The sequence below is a fragment of the Ornithorhynchus anatinus genome, chromosome 4 (assembly GCF_004115215.2).
Source record: "Ornithorhynchus anatinus isolate Pmale09 chromosome 4, mOrnAna1.pri.v4, whole genome shotgun sequence".
Lineage (NCBI taxonomy): Eukaryota > Metazoa > Chordata > Mammalia > Monotremata > Ornithorhynchidae > Ornithorhynchus > Ornithorhynchus anatinus.
Window position 1 is genome coordinate 112418074 of NC_041731.1, and position 13239 is coordinate 112431312.

Below are 13239 nucleotides of genomic sequence, written 5' to 3' on the forward strand. Positions count from 1 at the left end.
CCCTCCCCTCCTCCCTTCTCTCCCCCCTCCACTCCTCCTCCTCCTCTTCCTCCTCCTCCTCCTCCTCCTCCTCCTCCTCCACCGCCTCCACCACCGCCGCCGCCGCCGCCGCTGGTCGGATCGGAGCGAGCGGCTCGGACGGGACCAGGGCCGGACCGGAGCCGGGACCAGAGCCGGACCAGGGCCGGACCGGAACCGGGACCAGAGCGGGACCAGAGCCGGATCAGAGCCGGACCAGGGCCGGACCGGAGCCGGACCGGAGCCGGGACCAGGAGCGGGACCGGAGCCGGGACCAGAGCCGGGACCAGGGCCGGGACCAGGGCCGGGATCAGAGCCGGGACCAGGGCCGGACCAGAGCCGGGACCAGAGGCGGGACCAGGGCCGGGACCAGGGCCGGGATCAGAGCCGGGACCAGAACCGGGACCAGGGCCGGACCAGAGCCGGGACCAGAGCCGGGACCAGAGCCGGGCCAGAGGCGGGCCAGGGCCGGACCCGAGGCGGGACCAGGGCCTGGACCAGAGGCGGGGAGCAGGGCGGGGCCGGGACCGGGGCCGGGGGGCGGGGCCGGGGCCGGGGGCGGGGAGGTCAGCGCTGGGCGGGCGGTCCGGGAATCCGGAGCTGCCCTGGCCGGGGGCAGCAGGGGCTGGCCCAGCAGCGGCAGCAACAGCAGCGGCGGCAGCGGCGGCGGCAGCGGCAGGACCCGGGCAGGAGCGGCGGCAGGACCGGCCGCAGGACCATCCCGGGAGCGCCGCGGCCGGACCCGCCGTCCATCCCGAGGTCCGTCCACCCCGAGGTCCGTGCATCCCTCCCGCCGGCGGCCGCTGCCTTTCCCATGCAACAAAGAGCGCCCTGAGCGTCGAGCGTGTTGGGCAGCGGGGCCTCCGCGGCGCCGGCCCGGGCCCAGGGCCCCACCGACCCACCGACCGACCGACGGACCGGCCGAGGACCAGCCATGGCGAGGAAGAGGGAGCCCCCCAGCCTCTACGGTGAGTCTGCCCCCTGCCCCCTCGGCACCCCCCCCCCCCTCGCCCCCCTCGCCCACCCGCCGGCCCGGGCCTGTCGAAGCGCGGCTGGGCCCGGGGGCCGCGGCACAGACACTTCGCTGCCTCGTTGCGCTCCCGGAGGACGGAGAAAGAGAGAGACCTTGTGACTGCTGCGACGCCCTCCCTCCCTCCTTCCCTCTCTCCCTCCTTTCGGCCGGGCCTCGGTGGGGCTGGGGACCTCGGACTCCCTGAGGGAGGAGCCCACCTGCACCCACCGAGCCCCTGCGGGGGGTCGCGGGGAGGACCCCTCCACCCCCACCCTTGTTCCTATCCCGGGGTCAAAGGGTCAGAGGGGGTGATCAGCCACCGGCTCCCCCACATACACACACCGGAATGAGCCATCCTTCCCTCGCCTCTTTCCCCCCCGTCCCCTCTCTCTCCTCCCGCAGCCTCTCTGGTCTCGCCTTCTTTCATTCGATCGTATTTGTTGAGCGCCTGGTGTGGGCAGAGCACTGTACTAAGCTCTTGGGGAAGTCCAAGACAGCCATAAAGAGAGACGATCTCTGCCCCCAAAGAGCTCTTCCCTCCCCTTTGTCCTCCCCCGGCCCTCCCAGCCTTTCTAGTCTCGCCTTCTCCCTTCTTTCATTCAATCGTATTTGTTGAGCGCTTACTGTGGGCAGAGCGCTGTACTAAGCGCTTGGGAAAGTCCAAGACAGCCATGAAGAGAGACAATCTGTCCCCAGAGAGCTCTTTCCTCCCCCCCCCCCCAACCCCGATCTCTCCTCCCCCTCTCCACCCGCCCCCCAGCCTTTCTAGTCTCGCCTTCTCCCTTCTTTCATTCAATCGTATTTCTTGAGCTCTTATTGATGATGATGATGGTATTTGTTAAGCGCTTACTATGTGCAAAGCACTGTTCTAAGCGCTGGGGGGGGTGGTCAAGGTGATCAGGTTGTCCCGCGTGGGGCTCACAGTCTTAATCCCCATTTTACAGATGAGAGAACTGAGGCACAGAGAAGTGAAGTGACTTGCCCAAAGTCACACAGCTGACAAGTGTCAATCTGTCCCAAAAGAGCTCTTTCCTCCCCTCCCATCTCTCCTCCCCCTCTCGCCCCCCGCCCCAAGCCTTTCTAGTCTCACCTTCTTTCTTGAGCTCTTACCGTGTGCAGAGCACTGTACTAAACGCGTGGGAAAGTCCAAGACGGCCATAAAGAGAGACAACCTCTGCCCACGACGAGGTCACAGTCTGGAGGGGCTCACGGTCTCCCCCCGAGGCCCGGAGACAGGACGATTTGAACTGGCTGCCGTTCGCCCCCGGCCTTGAGGAACAGGGTCGTGATCCCGGCCGAAGTCCCCCCGTCCCCCGGGGCAGCCGCGTTTGGCCTCCCTCCACCCCACCCCCCCTCCCCATCCTCGCCTTTCCAAAGTTCGGGGAGGGGGCGGGGGCGGGGGCGGGGGCAGGAACAGGTCCTTTCATTCAGTAGTATGTATTGAGCTCTTACTATGTGCAGAGCACTGTACTAAGCTCTTAAGCGTTTACTATGTGCCAAGCCCTGTCCTAAGCGCTGGGGGAGGGGGAGTACAAGGTGATCAGGTTGTCCCGCGTTCACAGTCTTCACCCCCATTTTCCAGATGAGGTAACTGAGGTCCAGAGAAGTGAAGTGACTTGCCCAGAGTCACCCAGCTGACAAGTGGTAGAGCGGGGATTAGAACCCATAACCTCTGACTCCCCAGCCCGGGCTCTTTCCACTGAGCCACGCTGCTTCCCTTTCACCCCCTCCTCCTCCTCCTCCTCTCCCTCCTCCTCCTCCCTCCTTCCTCCTCCTCCACCACCGCTCCTGCTGCTCCCGCCGCCTCCGTCTGCTGTGCGGTAGCCCACCCGGTTCAGCCGAGGCTCCTCCGAGGATCCACCCGGTTCAGCCGAGGCTCCTCCGTGGATCCACCGGGCTCAGCCGAGGCTCCTCGGAGGATTCCCCCCGGCTCAGCCGAGGCTACTCCGAGGATCCACCGGGCTGAGTCGAGGCTCCTCCGAGGATTCCCCCCCCCCCCCCCCCCCCACGGCTCAGCCGAGGCTCGTCCGAGGATTCCCCCGGGCTGAGCCGAGGCTCCCCCGGCCTCGTCCGGAGGGTCTCGGGCCGGAGAAGGAGGAGAGCGTTGGGCTGCAGCACTGCGGAGAGGCTCCGCCGGCCGGCCGGGCACCATGCGGGGTAAGGGAACAACGATGCCGGAGCCGGGAATGCCGGAGCCGGGAATGCCGGAGCCGGGAATGCCCGAGCCGGGAGGGGCTGCGGCCCGGGCCGGGGGGCGAGGGGGCCGGGGCGAGGGCGGGCATCTGCAACCTCTTGCCCTCCTCCCCAAGCTCCGCTTAGCTGCACTCCAAAGGTCACCGCGGGGCACGACTTGATCTTGAGGCTTCGGCGCTGCTTTTTAATCGCTCCCAATTTCTTGATGGGAAAGGGCTTTAGCTTGGCGCCTTCATCCTGTTGTAAGGGTTGTTTTGCTTTTTTTTTTAACCAAAGCAACGGGGATTTTGTTTCTGAAGTACAGCGAGTGTCTGACGTCTCCGCCGGGAAGTATTCGCTTTTTTTGTTGGTTTGTTTTTCAATTCTGCCGGGGTAAAAAAGAAGGGGCCCGGAAGATGATTAAAGACCCGCTTTACCTCCCGCACCGCAACTTGGTTTTGCGTGGGAGGTGATTTAAAAAAAATGCAAAGGAAAAAAACAGGCAAAGGTGTAACTTTAAGGCTTTTATTGCCTCCCAGGACCGAGAATTAGCCTAGATCCAGGTTAACAAGGTGCACTAGCTGGCGGCACTTTGGTTTGGAAAGAGGCTGCTTTTTTTTTCTTCTCTCTCTCTCTCTCTCTCTCTCTCCAAGGAACCATATGGCATGATGAGAAAAACAGAAAGATTGGTTTACAGCAATGCTGATGTGGCTACCCCCCTTGACCGCGACACATTCTTGCCCTCCCGGAACCACAGCGGTTAGAATGTTCAACCAGAGTGGAAGAAATCTGTTAGAACTTTAGGGGCTCGGTGGATGCCTGAGCCTTTACTCTCGGAAATTATTAATATTCAAGGAGAAAACAGTTAACTTGGAAAATACACTAGTGTGCTAGTTGGGGAGGGCAAGTGAAAAACGGGAAGGAGGCTTTTGTCGGGGGAGGCGTTTTAATGTGGAAATCCTTTCTTTGAAGTGTCAGTGAAATGGATCTTCGAAGAATTTGATTACGGGTTTGTCGTTTGAAGGTTAAATAATTCATCCGAACGAGTTACTACCATTCAAGAGTTAGAATGAAATGCATTTCACCGAGCTGCTGTCGCGGTACCTTTCAACCGACACTCTTTTAAGCTACCTGTCTTTCAAGTATTATTTAGCGCACATCAACCCGTGTTCCCTTCTAACCTCTGGCAGAGGCGAATGGTTGGATTTTTTCATCAGCCCCCTTAACTTTTCCAGAAGAATCCGCGTCCTCCGTCTCTCCTCGGATTCCCCACTCTGCCAGGGCAGAAGCGGGGTTCTGTGGTGTTTCGCGAAGGATAGACGCAAACTTCAGAAGTTTCAGCCCATTTGACTGCTTGCCTCGATGGAGCGCTTTAAAAGAGAGATGGCAAGTCATTTCTATGGCTGACAGCTCACTGCAGGCTCCTCGCCTGCTTCTCAGCTGACTCTGTCTCAACTGATGCTTCTGTTGACTAGTTACAAGATAGGAACTGGCTGGGGGAAGCTGCAGAGTGCCGAATGTTGCTTGGTTGTTTGTCTGAATGAGCCCAGCCGGATAAAGAGCTGGTCGGTTTAGCAATACGGCACGCTGTTTGGGTTAGCCTCTTATGTGAGCTGCATCTCTGCTTAGCTACACTGCACAAGGGGCGAGATCATTCGTCGGAGCCGGTGACAGGCAAGTTGCTCATTGGCTCCCTAAGTCCTAGCAATAGAAAGCACATATCTAGACTAGAAATTGGCGAAAGTGAGATGCAGCGTCTCAACCCCGACAGTAAAATAAGGGGAGTTGGCGGAATCGATCAGGGGAATAATAATATTAATTCAGGTCACCTCGTCGATAGTTTAACGTTCAGGGTTGCAAATTAAACGTCTATCGTTTCAGCGTTTACGGCGCCTTCATTTGAAAAGACCTTGGGTCCACGGACACGTTAAAAGACCGATAGTTCGGAGGTAGAAGACGTCAATAATTAAGGCTTTAATTTTCCAATGCCAGTAGCATAGTTAGTACTCAAGCAATTAACCTTATTTAAAGGATGAGTAGAATCCCATACTTTGATGCTCATCGAACCTGGCCCACTCGAAGCAAAAGGGGAACGGGAATCCAAGGACACCAACAATCCAGTCCCCTTATTGAAATTTCTTGATGGTTACACCCCGGACTCCCTAAGAGATGGGCTTTGGCACCCCTTCGATGTCGAGAACAATCGATCATCTATAATTAAGCACTTACTGCGTTCAGAGCACTGTATTAAGCTCTTAGAAGAGTGCAGTATAATAATAATAATAATGATATTGGTATTTGCGAAGTGCTTACTATGTGCCAAGCACTGTTCTAAGTGCTAAGTTCTAAGTATAGCGGAGCTATCGGTCCCGTTCCCCGCCGTCAACGGGCTGACAGTATAGAGAATTCATAAGGAGAGGACTCCTAATTGGGGAAGGAGAATTGTGTTGTAACCAGGAGCGTAAACATTCAGCATTCCAGATTGAGTGAAATCCTTCGCTTTTACGTGGTAGGGAATAAGTAACCGCAGGAGATTGTTGCAGTAGAGTTAATTCAAAGAGCTGACATCTGTGAGGGGAGGAGGTAGGTAGTTGACAGCTGGGGAAATGAACCCACATGGGCCTCACAGCTTATTGTAGACCTGTCTGTCAGCTGGGACAGAAAATGGGCTCTGTTGGAAGACTTTTCTCCCCGCCTGGCATTTGCGGTGAGGAACACGGGGAAGGAATACAAGGTATCTGGAGTGAATCAAAATGCGAATGCGATTACCCTCTTCCTCCAACTTTCCTCTGCTGGGATGGTGCAAAGCTACATTCCGTGGGAATACGGGCCATATCGGTGTTCTCTACCATCCTCCCCGTACCTCCTTTCTTGTTGCTTTCTCGGATTCCTCGTTACAGGGTTTAGTGGAGCTCAGAGCTCCCCGGAGAGATGTGTAACCAACTATGGGACCTGGATCTTAGTGATACCGTACCCACTGGATCTATGACATCAGGTTTTTCCATAAAAGTGACTCCTCATATGACAGGTCCCTAGAGGAATGGCACGGCAGGTGACTGATTTTCACCTGCTCAAATCTTTGCCTCAAGAAGTCCAGTTCTTAAAGAAAGTACAATAAGGTCAAATCAGAACTTAATCTGGCATATTAGCTCTGGTGATGGCTGGTTATAAGAAGCTCTTGGGCCTATGCCAGGATTTCCTTCCTAACCAGTATCCAGTCCGACTAAGGACGAGGGAGAGAGCCGGCCCACAGAAGCTTTGGGGGCGAGGTGGGGAATGGAGAGGGGCAGATCTGGACTCTCCCTGATATCTGCTACTCTCCAGTCATTTGTGGGGATTATCGATCTAGTACATTAAAACAGTCCGGAGATTCCAAACTGCACAAACAATGAAGACACAAATTCATATGCTGGTTGGGCCACATCAACTTCTTTGTAAATGTGAGGATACTGAGGCATAAAGAATGCCTATCAGCTAATCAATGGCATTTATTGAGGACCTGGGGGATACTAGGGACTGTACTAAGTGTTTGGGAGAGTACAACAGCAGTAAGATGCAGGTTTCCTGTCCTCAAGGGGTTTATAATAATAATAATAATAATAATCATTATTATGGTATCTGTTAAGTGCTTACTATGTGCCAAGCACTGTTCTAAGCTCTGGGGTAGATATAAGGTAGTCAGGTTGTCCCACGTGGGGCTCGCAGTTTCAACTCCCAATTTGCAAATGAGATAACTGAGGCACAGAGAAGTGAAGTGGCTTGCCCACTTATGGCCACACAGCAGACAAGTGGCAGACCGGGGTTAAAACCCATGTCCTTCTGACTCCCAGGCCCGGCTCTACCCACTGTGCCATCTGATGGAAGAAGCAGACAAAAATTATTTATAGACTACGGAAGCTGGAGGAAGAACAAATGTGAAGCAGGAAACAGTACAAACACATTAAGATGAAAGAGCTGCACAAACATTTGAATGTGCAGATAAATCTATGCATCATATATACATATCTATATACGTAGAGAGAGCAGAGGATAGAATTAAAGTAGCAATAATACCGCTAAAGTGCTTATTGTGTTCAAAGCACTATACTAAGTGGTGGGAGAGAGAGTACACGGGGGAGAATTAGAATGAGCCCCTCAAGGGGCTCACAGTTTAAGAATGAAAGGGGTTTTATGACAGACATCTAAAGAAAAAAATTATGACGAGAAGAACACACAATCAACATAAAAAAGAACGAGAGGACAAGGATAAAAACTGAAATGTAATGAAGGCCACCGGGTGCTGGGACTTGAAAAGTTGGGTTTTGGGCTTCTCGTGGCTCAGAATCTAATATTCACAGCCGCAGCCCCATTGCCACTGTGGTAGGGCCTTCCCATTGTTCTACATTTTGTGGTGATTACCTGCTGCTGCTGCTTCTGTCCTCCTCACTGGGTTGGTTCTCCTTGGCATAGAGATCCCAGGATGGCCCGGTGAGGTGGCACAAGTTACATTACCGGAGGAGTGGTTCATCTACCTGGAGGGTTCGGGGGCTATGATGGCATCAATCCATCAGTGGTATTTATCGAGCGGTCACTGGGTGCAGAGCACTGGACTAAGTGCTTGGGAGAGTACAATACAATAGAGAAGGGAGAGATGATCCCTGCCCACAAGGAATTTACAGATTAGGCGGTGAGGTGGACGTTAAAAGAAATTACAGATGGATATGCACCTAGATGGTGTGGGGCTGGGGGGAGAGGTGAATATCACAGAGCTTAAAGGGGAACAGTACCAAGCGCAGAGGTGACACAGAAGGGAGAGCTAAGGCAGAGAAGTGAGGTCTTAGTTGGGGAAGGCCTCTTGGAGGAGGGATGTTATTTTAGTAAGGCTTTAAAGGCGGAGGAGAGTGGTGGTCAGTCATATACGAAGGGGGAGGGAATTCCAGATCCGAGAGAGGATGTAATAATAATAATAATAGTGTTGGTATTTGTTAGGCGTTTACTATGTGCAGAGCACTGTTCTAAGCGCTGGGGTATACAGGGTAATCAGGTTGTCCCACATGAGGCTCACAGTCTTAATCCCCATTTTACAGATGAGGTAACTGAGGCACAGAGAAGTGAAATGACTTGCCCACAGTCACACAGCTGCCAAGTGGAAGAGCCGGGATTTGAACTCATGACCTCTGACTCCCAAGCCCGGGCTCTTTCCACTGAGCCACGCTGCTTCTCATGTAGACAGTGGATGTAGACAGTGGGTCGGCGTGAAGACAAACAAGATCGAGGCAGAGTGAGAAAGTTGGTGTTAGAAGTGCAAAGTGTATGGGTTGGGTTGTAGTAGGAGGTCAGCAAGGTGAGGTAGGAAGGGGAGAGCTGATGGAGTAGTAAGGAGTTTCTGTTTGATGCAGAGTTGGATGGGCAACCGCTGGAGGTTTTTGAGGAGAGAGGAGTTGTGGACTGAGCAGCTTTAGGGGAAATGATCCCGACAGCAGAGTGAAGAATGGCTGGGAGAGCGGAGAGGCAAGGAGGTCAGCTAGGAGGCCGATGCAGTAGTCAGGCCTGAGACTTGGATGATAACAGCTTGGATCGGCATGGCAGCAGGTAGGGTGGAGAGAAAAGGGCAGGTTTCAGGGATCCCGAGAGGTAGAGCTGACGGGCTTTGGGGACGGGCCGAGTATGCAGGTTGAATGAGAGAGGTGAGTTGAGGGTAATGCCATGGTAGTGGGCTTGTGAGATGGAGAATGTTGGTGTTGTCTAAGGTACTGGGAAAGTCTGGGAGGGGTCAGGGTTCGGGTTGGAAGATAAAGAGATGTGGTTTCAGACATGGTAGTTTGAGGTGATAGTGGGTCATCCTCATAGAGATTCCTGAAGGCAGGACAAAATGCAAGAAACGAATGGCTGCTGTTCTATCCTTCTGGCCAAGGGGACACAAATGCCAAGAACAGGTGTCGGCCCAATGTAATTTCTTATATGTTGTCATCTCCAACGCTATGGGTTGAACACATCACTCCCAGAACGCCCCTCCTCCACCTGCCCTCGTTCTGGTAGGTGTATCCGTCTGCTCGGCTCATCTTCCTGCAGAAACGCTCTGGGCATGTCACTCCCCTTCTTAAAAGCCTCCAGTGGTTGCCTATCAACTTCCGCTCAAAACAAAAACTCCTCACTCTAGGCTTCAAGGCTGTCCATCACCTCGCCTCTTCCCACCTCTCCCCCCTTCTCTCTTTCTACCGCCCACCCCGCACGCTCCACTCCTCTGCCGCCCACCTCCTCACCATCCCTCGGTCTCGCCTATCCCGCCGTCGACCCCTGGGCCACGCCCTCCCTCCTCACCTCAGACAATCTAATTCTCTTCCCCTCTTCAAATCCCTAATTAAAGCTCACCTCCTCCACGAGATCTTCCCAGACTGAGCTCCCCCCTTTTTTCCCTCTGCTCCCTCTACCCCTGCCTTCACCTCTCCGCAGCTAAACCCTCTTCTCCCTTTCCCTCTCCTCCTCCCCCTCCCCCATCCCACCCCCTCAGCACTGTAATTGCCCGCTCAACTGTATATATCTTCATCACCTTATTTATTTTGTTTAATGAGATGTACATCACCCAGATTCTATTTATTTGATATTGTTTTTATGAGATGTTCTTCCCCTTGACTCTATTTATTGCCATTGTTCTTGTCTGCCCGTCTCCCCCGATTAGACTGTAAGCCCGTCAAAGGGCAGGGACCGTGTCTATCTGTTGCCGATTTGTACATTCCAAGTGCTTAGTACAGTGCTCTGCACGTAGTAAGTGCTCAATAAATATTATTGAATGAATGAATAAAAATACAGAAGTGGTTTACCATTGCCTCCTTCTGTGCAGTAAACTTGAGTCTCCACCCTCGACTCTCTCCCGTGCCACTGTTGCCCAGCACAGATGAATTTTGACTTGTAGAAGGTTGCCTTCCACTCGCTAGCCACTGGCCAAATTACAAATGGAATGGGTATGCCTCTGCTTGACTCTCCCTCCCGTAGTCGAGACTGGGAGAGTACTGGAAACTCTCCAGGTGCGATCCTTAGAGAGGCCATCATAATTTAGCTGCTATAAATTAACTAGTCAAGGCCCCTGGAGGAGTGGGGGACTTTATTTATATTAATGTCTGTCTACCCCTCTAGACTCTAGGCTCGTTATGAGCAGGCAAATGTGTCTATAACAATGTTGTACTCTCCTAAGCACTCAGTACAGTGCTCTGCAAACAGTAAACACTCAATAAATACAATGGACTGCCTGACAAATTAGTTGAAGGGACAATACTAATAATACTACTACTAATCATAATAATAATGTTGATATTGTTAAGTGCTATGTGCAGAGCACTGTTCTAAGCGCTGGGGTAGATACTGGATAATCAGGTTGTCCCACATGAGGCTCACAGTTAATCCCCATTTTACAGATGAGGTAACTGAGGCACCGAGAAGTTAAGAGGCTTGCCCACAGTCACACAGCTGCCAAGTGGCAGAGGCGGGATTCGAACCCATGACCTCTGACTCCCAAGCTCGGGGGTCTTTCCAATGAGCCACGCTGCTTCTCTAAAAATCCTCTTAAGAGTGAGAAGAAAGGGAGAAGTTGGTGAAAGAATGGGTAAAAATGTGGAGAAATGTAAGGGAGTATCATTGCTGATACTCAAAATTGCTGCTGCTGTTTTCTATTGCTAAATTGACCTGTGGAAGAGATAAAGGTGACCAAAGCACTTAAGTACTCACCCCCAACCCCCACCCTCACTCTCCTGCACATATGAACACTAAGGTACATGTATTTATACTCAGTTGCCGCTTCTAATTTATTGTTACCAGATTCCTCCCCTAGACTGTAAGCCCCTTGAGGGCAGGGATAGTGTCTACTTACTCTACTTTACTCTCCCAAGCATCTGTAAGGTCCTTATGGACATCCATTCATTCAATCGTATTTATTGAGCGCTAACTATGTGCAGAGCACTGTATTTAAGCGCTTGGAAAGTACAATTCAGCAACAGAGAGAGACAATCCCTGCCCACAACGGGCTCACAGTCTAGAAAGGGCGAGGCAGACATCTAAACAAGTAAACAGCCATCAATAGCATCAATATAAATAAATGAATAGAATTAGATATTTATATATATAAAAATCAGAACAAGTAAAACAGGCATTTATAGATTTGTACAAGTGCTGTGGGGTGGGGAGAGAGGTAGAGCAAAGGGAACTTGTCGGGGCGAGGTTGGGGAGGAGCTGAGGAAAAGGGGGCTTATTTGGGGAAGGCCTCCTGGAGGAGGTGAACCTTCAGTAGGGCTTTGAAGAGGGGAAGTGTGATTGTTTGGTGGATGTGAGGAGGAGGGCATTCCAGGCCACAGGTAGGACGTGGGCCAGGGGTCGACGGCAGGGCAGGCGAGAACGAGGCACAGTGAGGAGGTCAGCGGCAGAGGTGTGGAGTTTATGCGGGCTGGGCTGTAGATGGAGAGAAGGGAGGTGAGGTAGGAGGGGGCCAGGTGATGGACAGCTTTGAAGCCAAGAGTGAGGAGTTTTTGCTTCATGCAAAGGTTAATAGGCAAACACTGGAGGTTTTTGAGAAGGGGAGTGACATGCTCAGAATGTTTCTGTAGAAAGAAACGCAGGGACCGTGCTTACTAATTCTCTTGTACTGTACTCTCCCAAGCTCTTAGTACAGCGCTCTGCACGTAGTAGGTGCTCAATAAATACTATCGATTGATTGATCACTCTGCACAGAGCACCCAACGAATGCTACTGATGGATTTAAATTGAGTGAACTGAGCCTCATGGGAAGGGGACATTGGGTTTCTGTGGTTATCCTCTAGACTCTAAGTTCCTTTTGGGCAGGGAACGTGTCTACCAACTCTCTTGTATTCCATTCGTTCATTCATTCAGTCGTATTTATTGAGTGCTTACTGTGTGCAGAGCACTATACTAAGCGCTTGGAAAGTACAATTTGGCAAAGATAGAGACAATCCCTGCACCATAATGGGCTCACAGGCTAGAAGGGGGAGACAGACGACAAAACAAAACAAGTAGACAGGCACCAATAGCACCAAAATAGATACAAAGAATTACGATTCACTCATTCAGTCGTATATATTGAGCACTTACTGTGTGCAAGGCACTGTACTAAACGCTTGGAAAGTACAATTTGGCAACAGATAGAAACAATCCCAAGTACAGTTCGGCAACAGATAGAGACAATCCCTACCCGACAACAGGCTCACAGAAGGAGAGACAGACAACAAAACAAAACAAGTAGGCAGGCATCAATGGCATCAAAATAAATAGAATCATAGGTATATATTCACATCATTAATAAAATAGAGTAATAAATATGTACAAATATATACAAGTGCTGTGGGGAGGGGAAGGGGGTAGAGCAGAGGGAGGGAGTCGGGGCAATGGGGAGGGGAGGAGGAGCCGAGGAAAAGAGGGGCTCAGTCTGAGAAGGCCTCGTGGAGGAGGTGAGCTCTCAGGAGGGCTTTAAAGGGGGGAAGAGAGCTAGTTTGGCGGATGTGAGGAGGGAGGGCAATCCAGGCCAGGGGTAGGACGTGGGCCAAAGGTCGACGGCAGGACAGATGAGAACGAAGCACGGTGAGGAGGTTAGCGGCAGAGGAGTGGAGTGTGTGGGCTGGACTGTAGAAGGAGAGAAGGGAGGTGAGGTAGGAGGGGACAAGGTAATGGAGCGCTTTGAAGCCAAGAGTGAGGGGTTTTTGCTTCATGTGAAGGTTGATAGGCAACCGCTGGAGAATTTTGAGGAGGGGGGTGACATGCCCAGAAGGTTTTTGTAGAAAGATAATCCAAGCAGCAGAATGAAATGTAGACTGAAATGGGGAGAGATAGGTTGAGAGGTTGAGAGATCAGAAAAGATGCCGATGCAGTCATCCAGTCGAGATATGATGAGAGATTGTACCAACAAGGTAGCAGTTTGGATGGAGAGGAAAGGACGGATCTTGGTGATGTTGTGAAGGTGAGACCGGCAGATTTTGGTGATTCATTCATTCATTCAATAGTATTTATTGAGCGCTGTCCTAAGCGCTTGGAATATATAATTCGGCACCAGTTAGAGA

General features: G+C 52.3%; 1 protein-coding gene across 1 annotated transcript in view; it reads left to right on the plus strand.

Moving 5' to 3' along the window:
• The first annotated feature begins 713 nt into the window (after window positions 1–713).
• The window catches only part of SLC44A5 (solute carrier family 44 member 5), a 355152-nt gene continuing 342626 nt past the window's right edge, over window positions 714–13239 (plus strand). The window contains exon 1 of the mRNA XM_029062743.1: window positions 714–986. Within this exon, the coding sequence (XP_028918576.1) occupies window positions 953–986 (34 nt within the window). The 5' untranslated portion in view covers window positions 714–952. The remainder of the gene's footprint in view (window positions 987–13239) is intronic.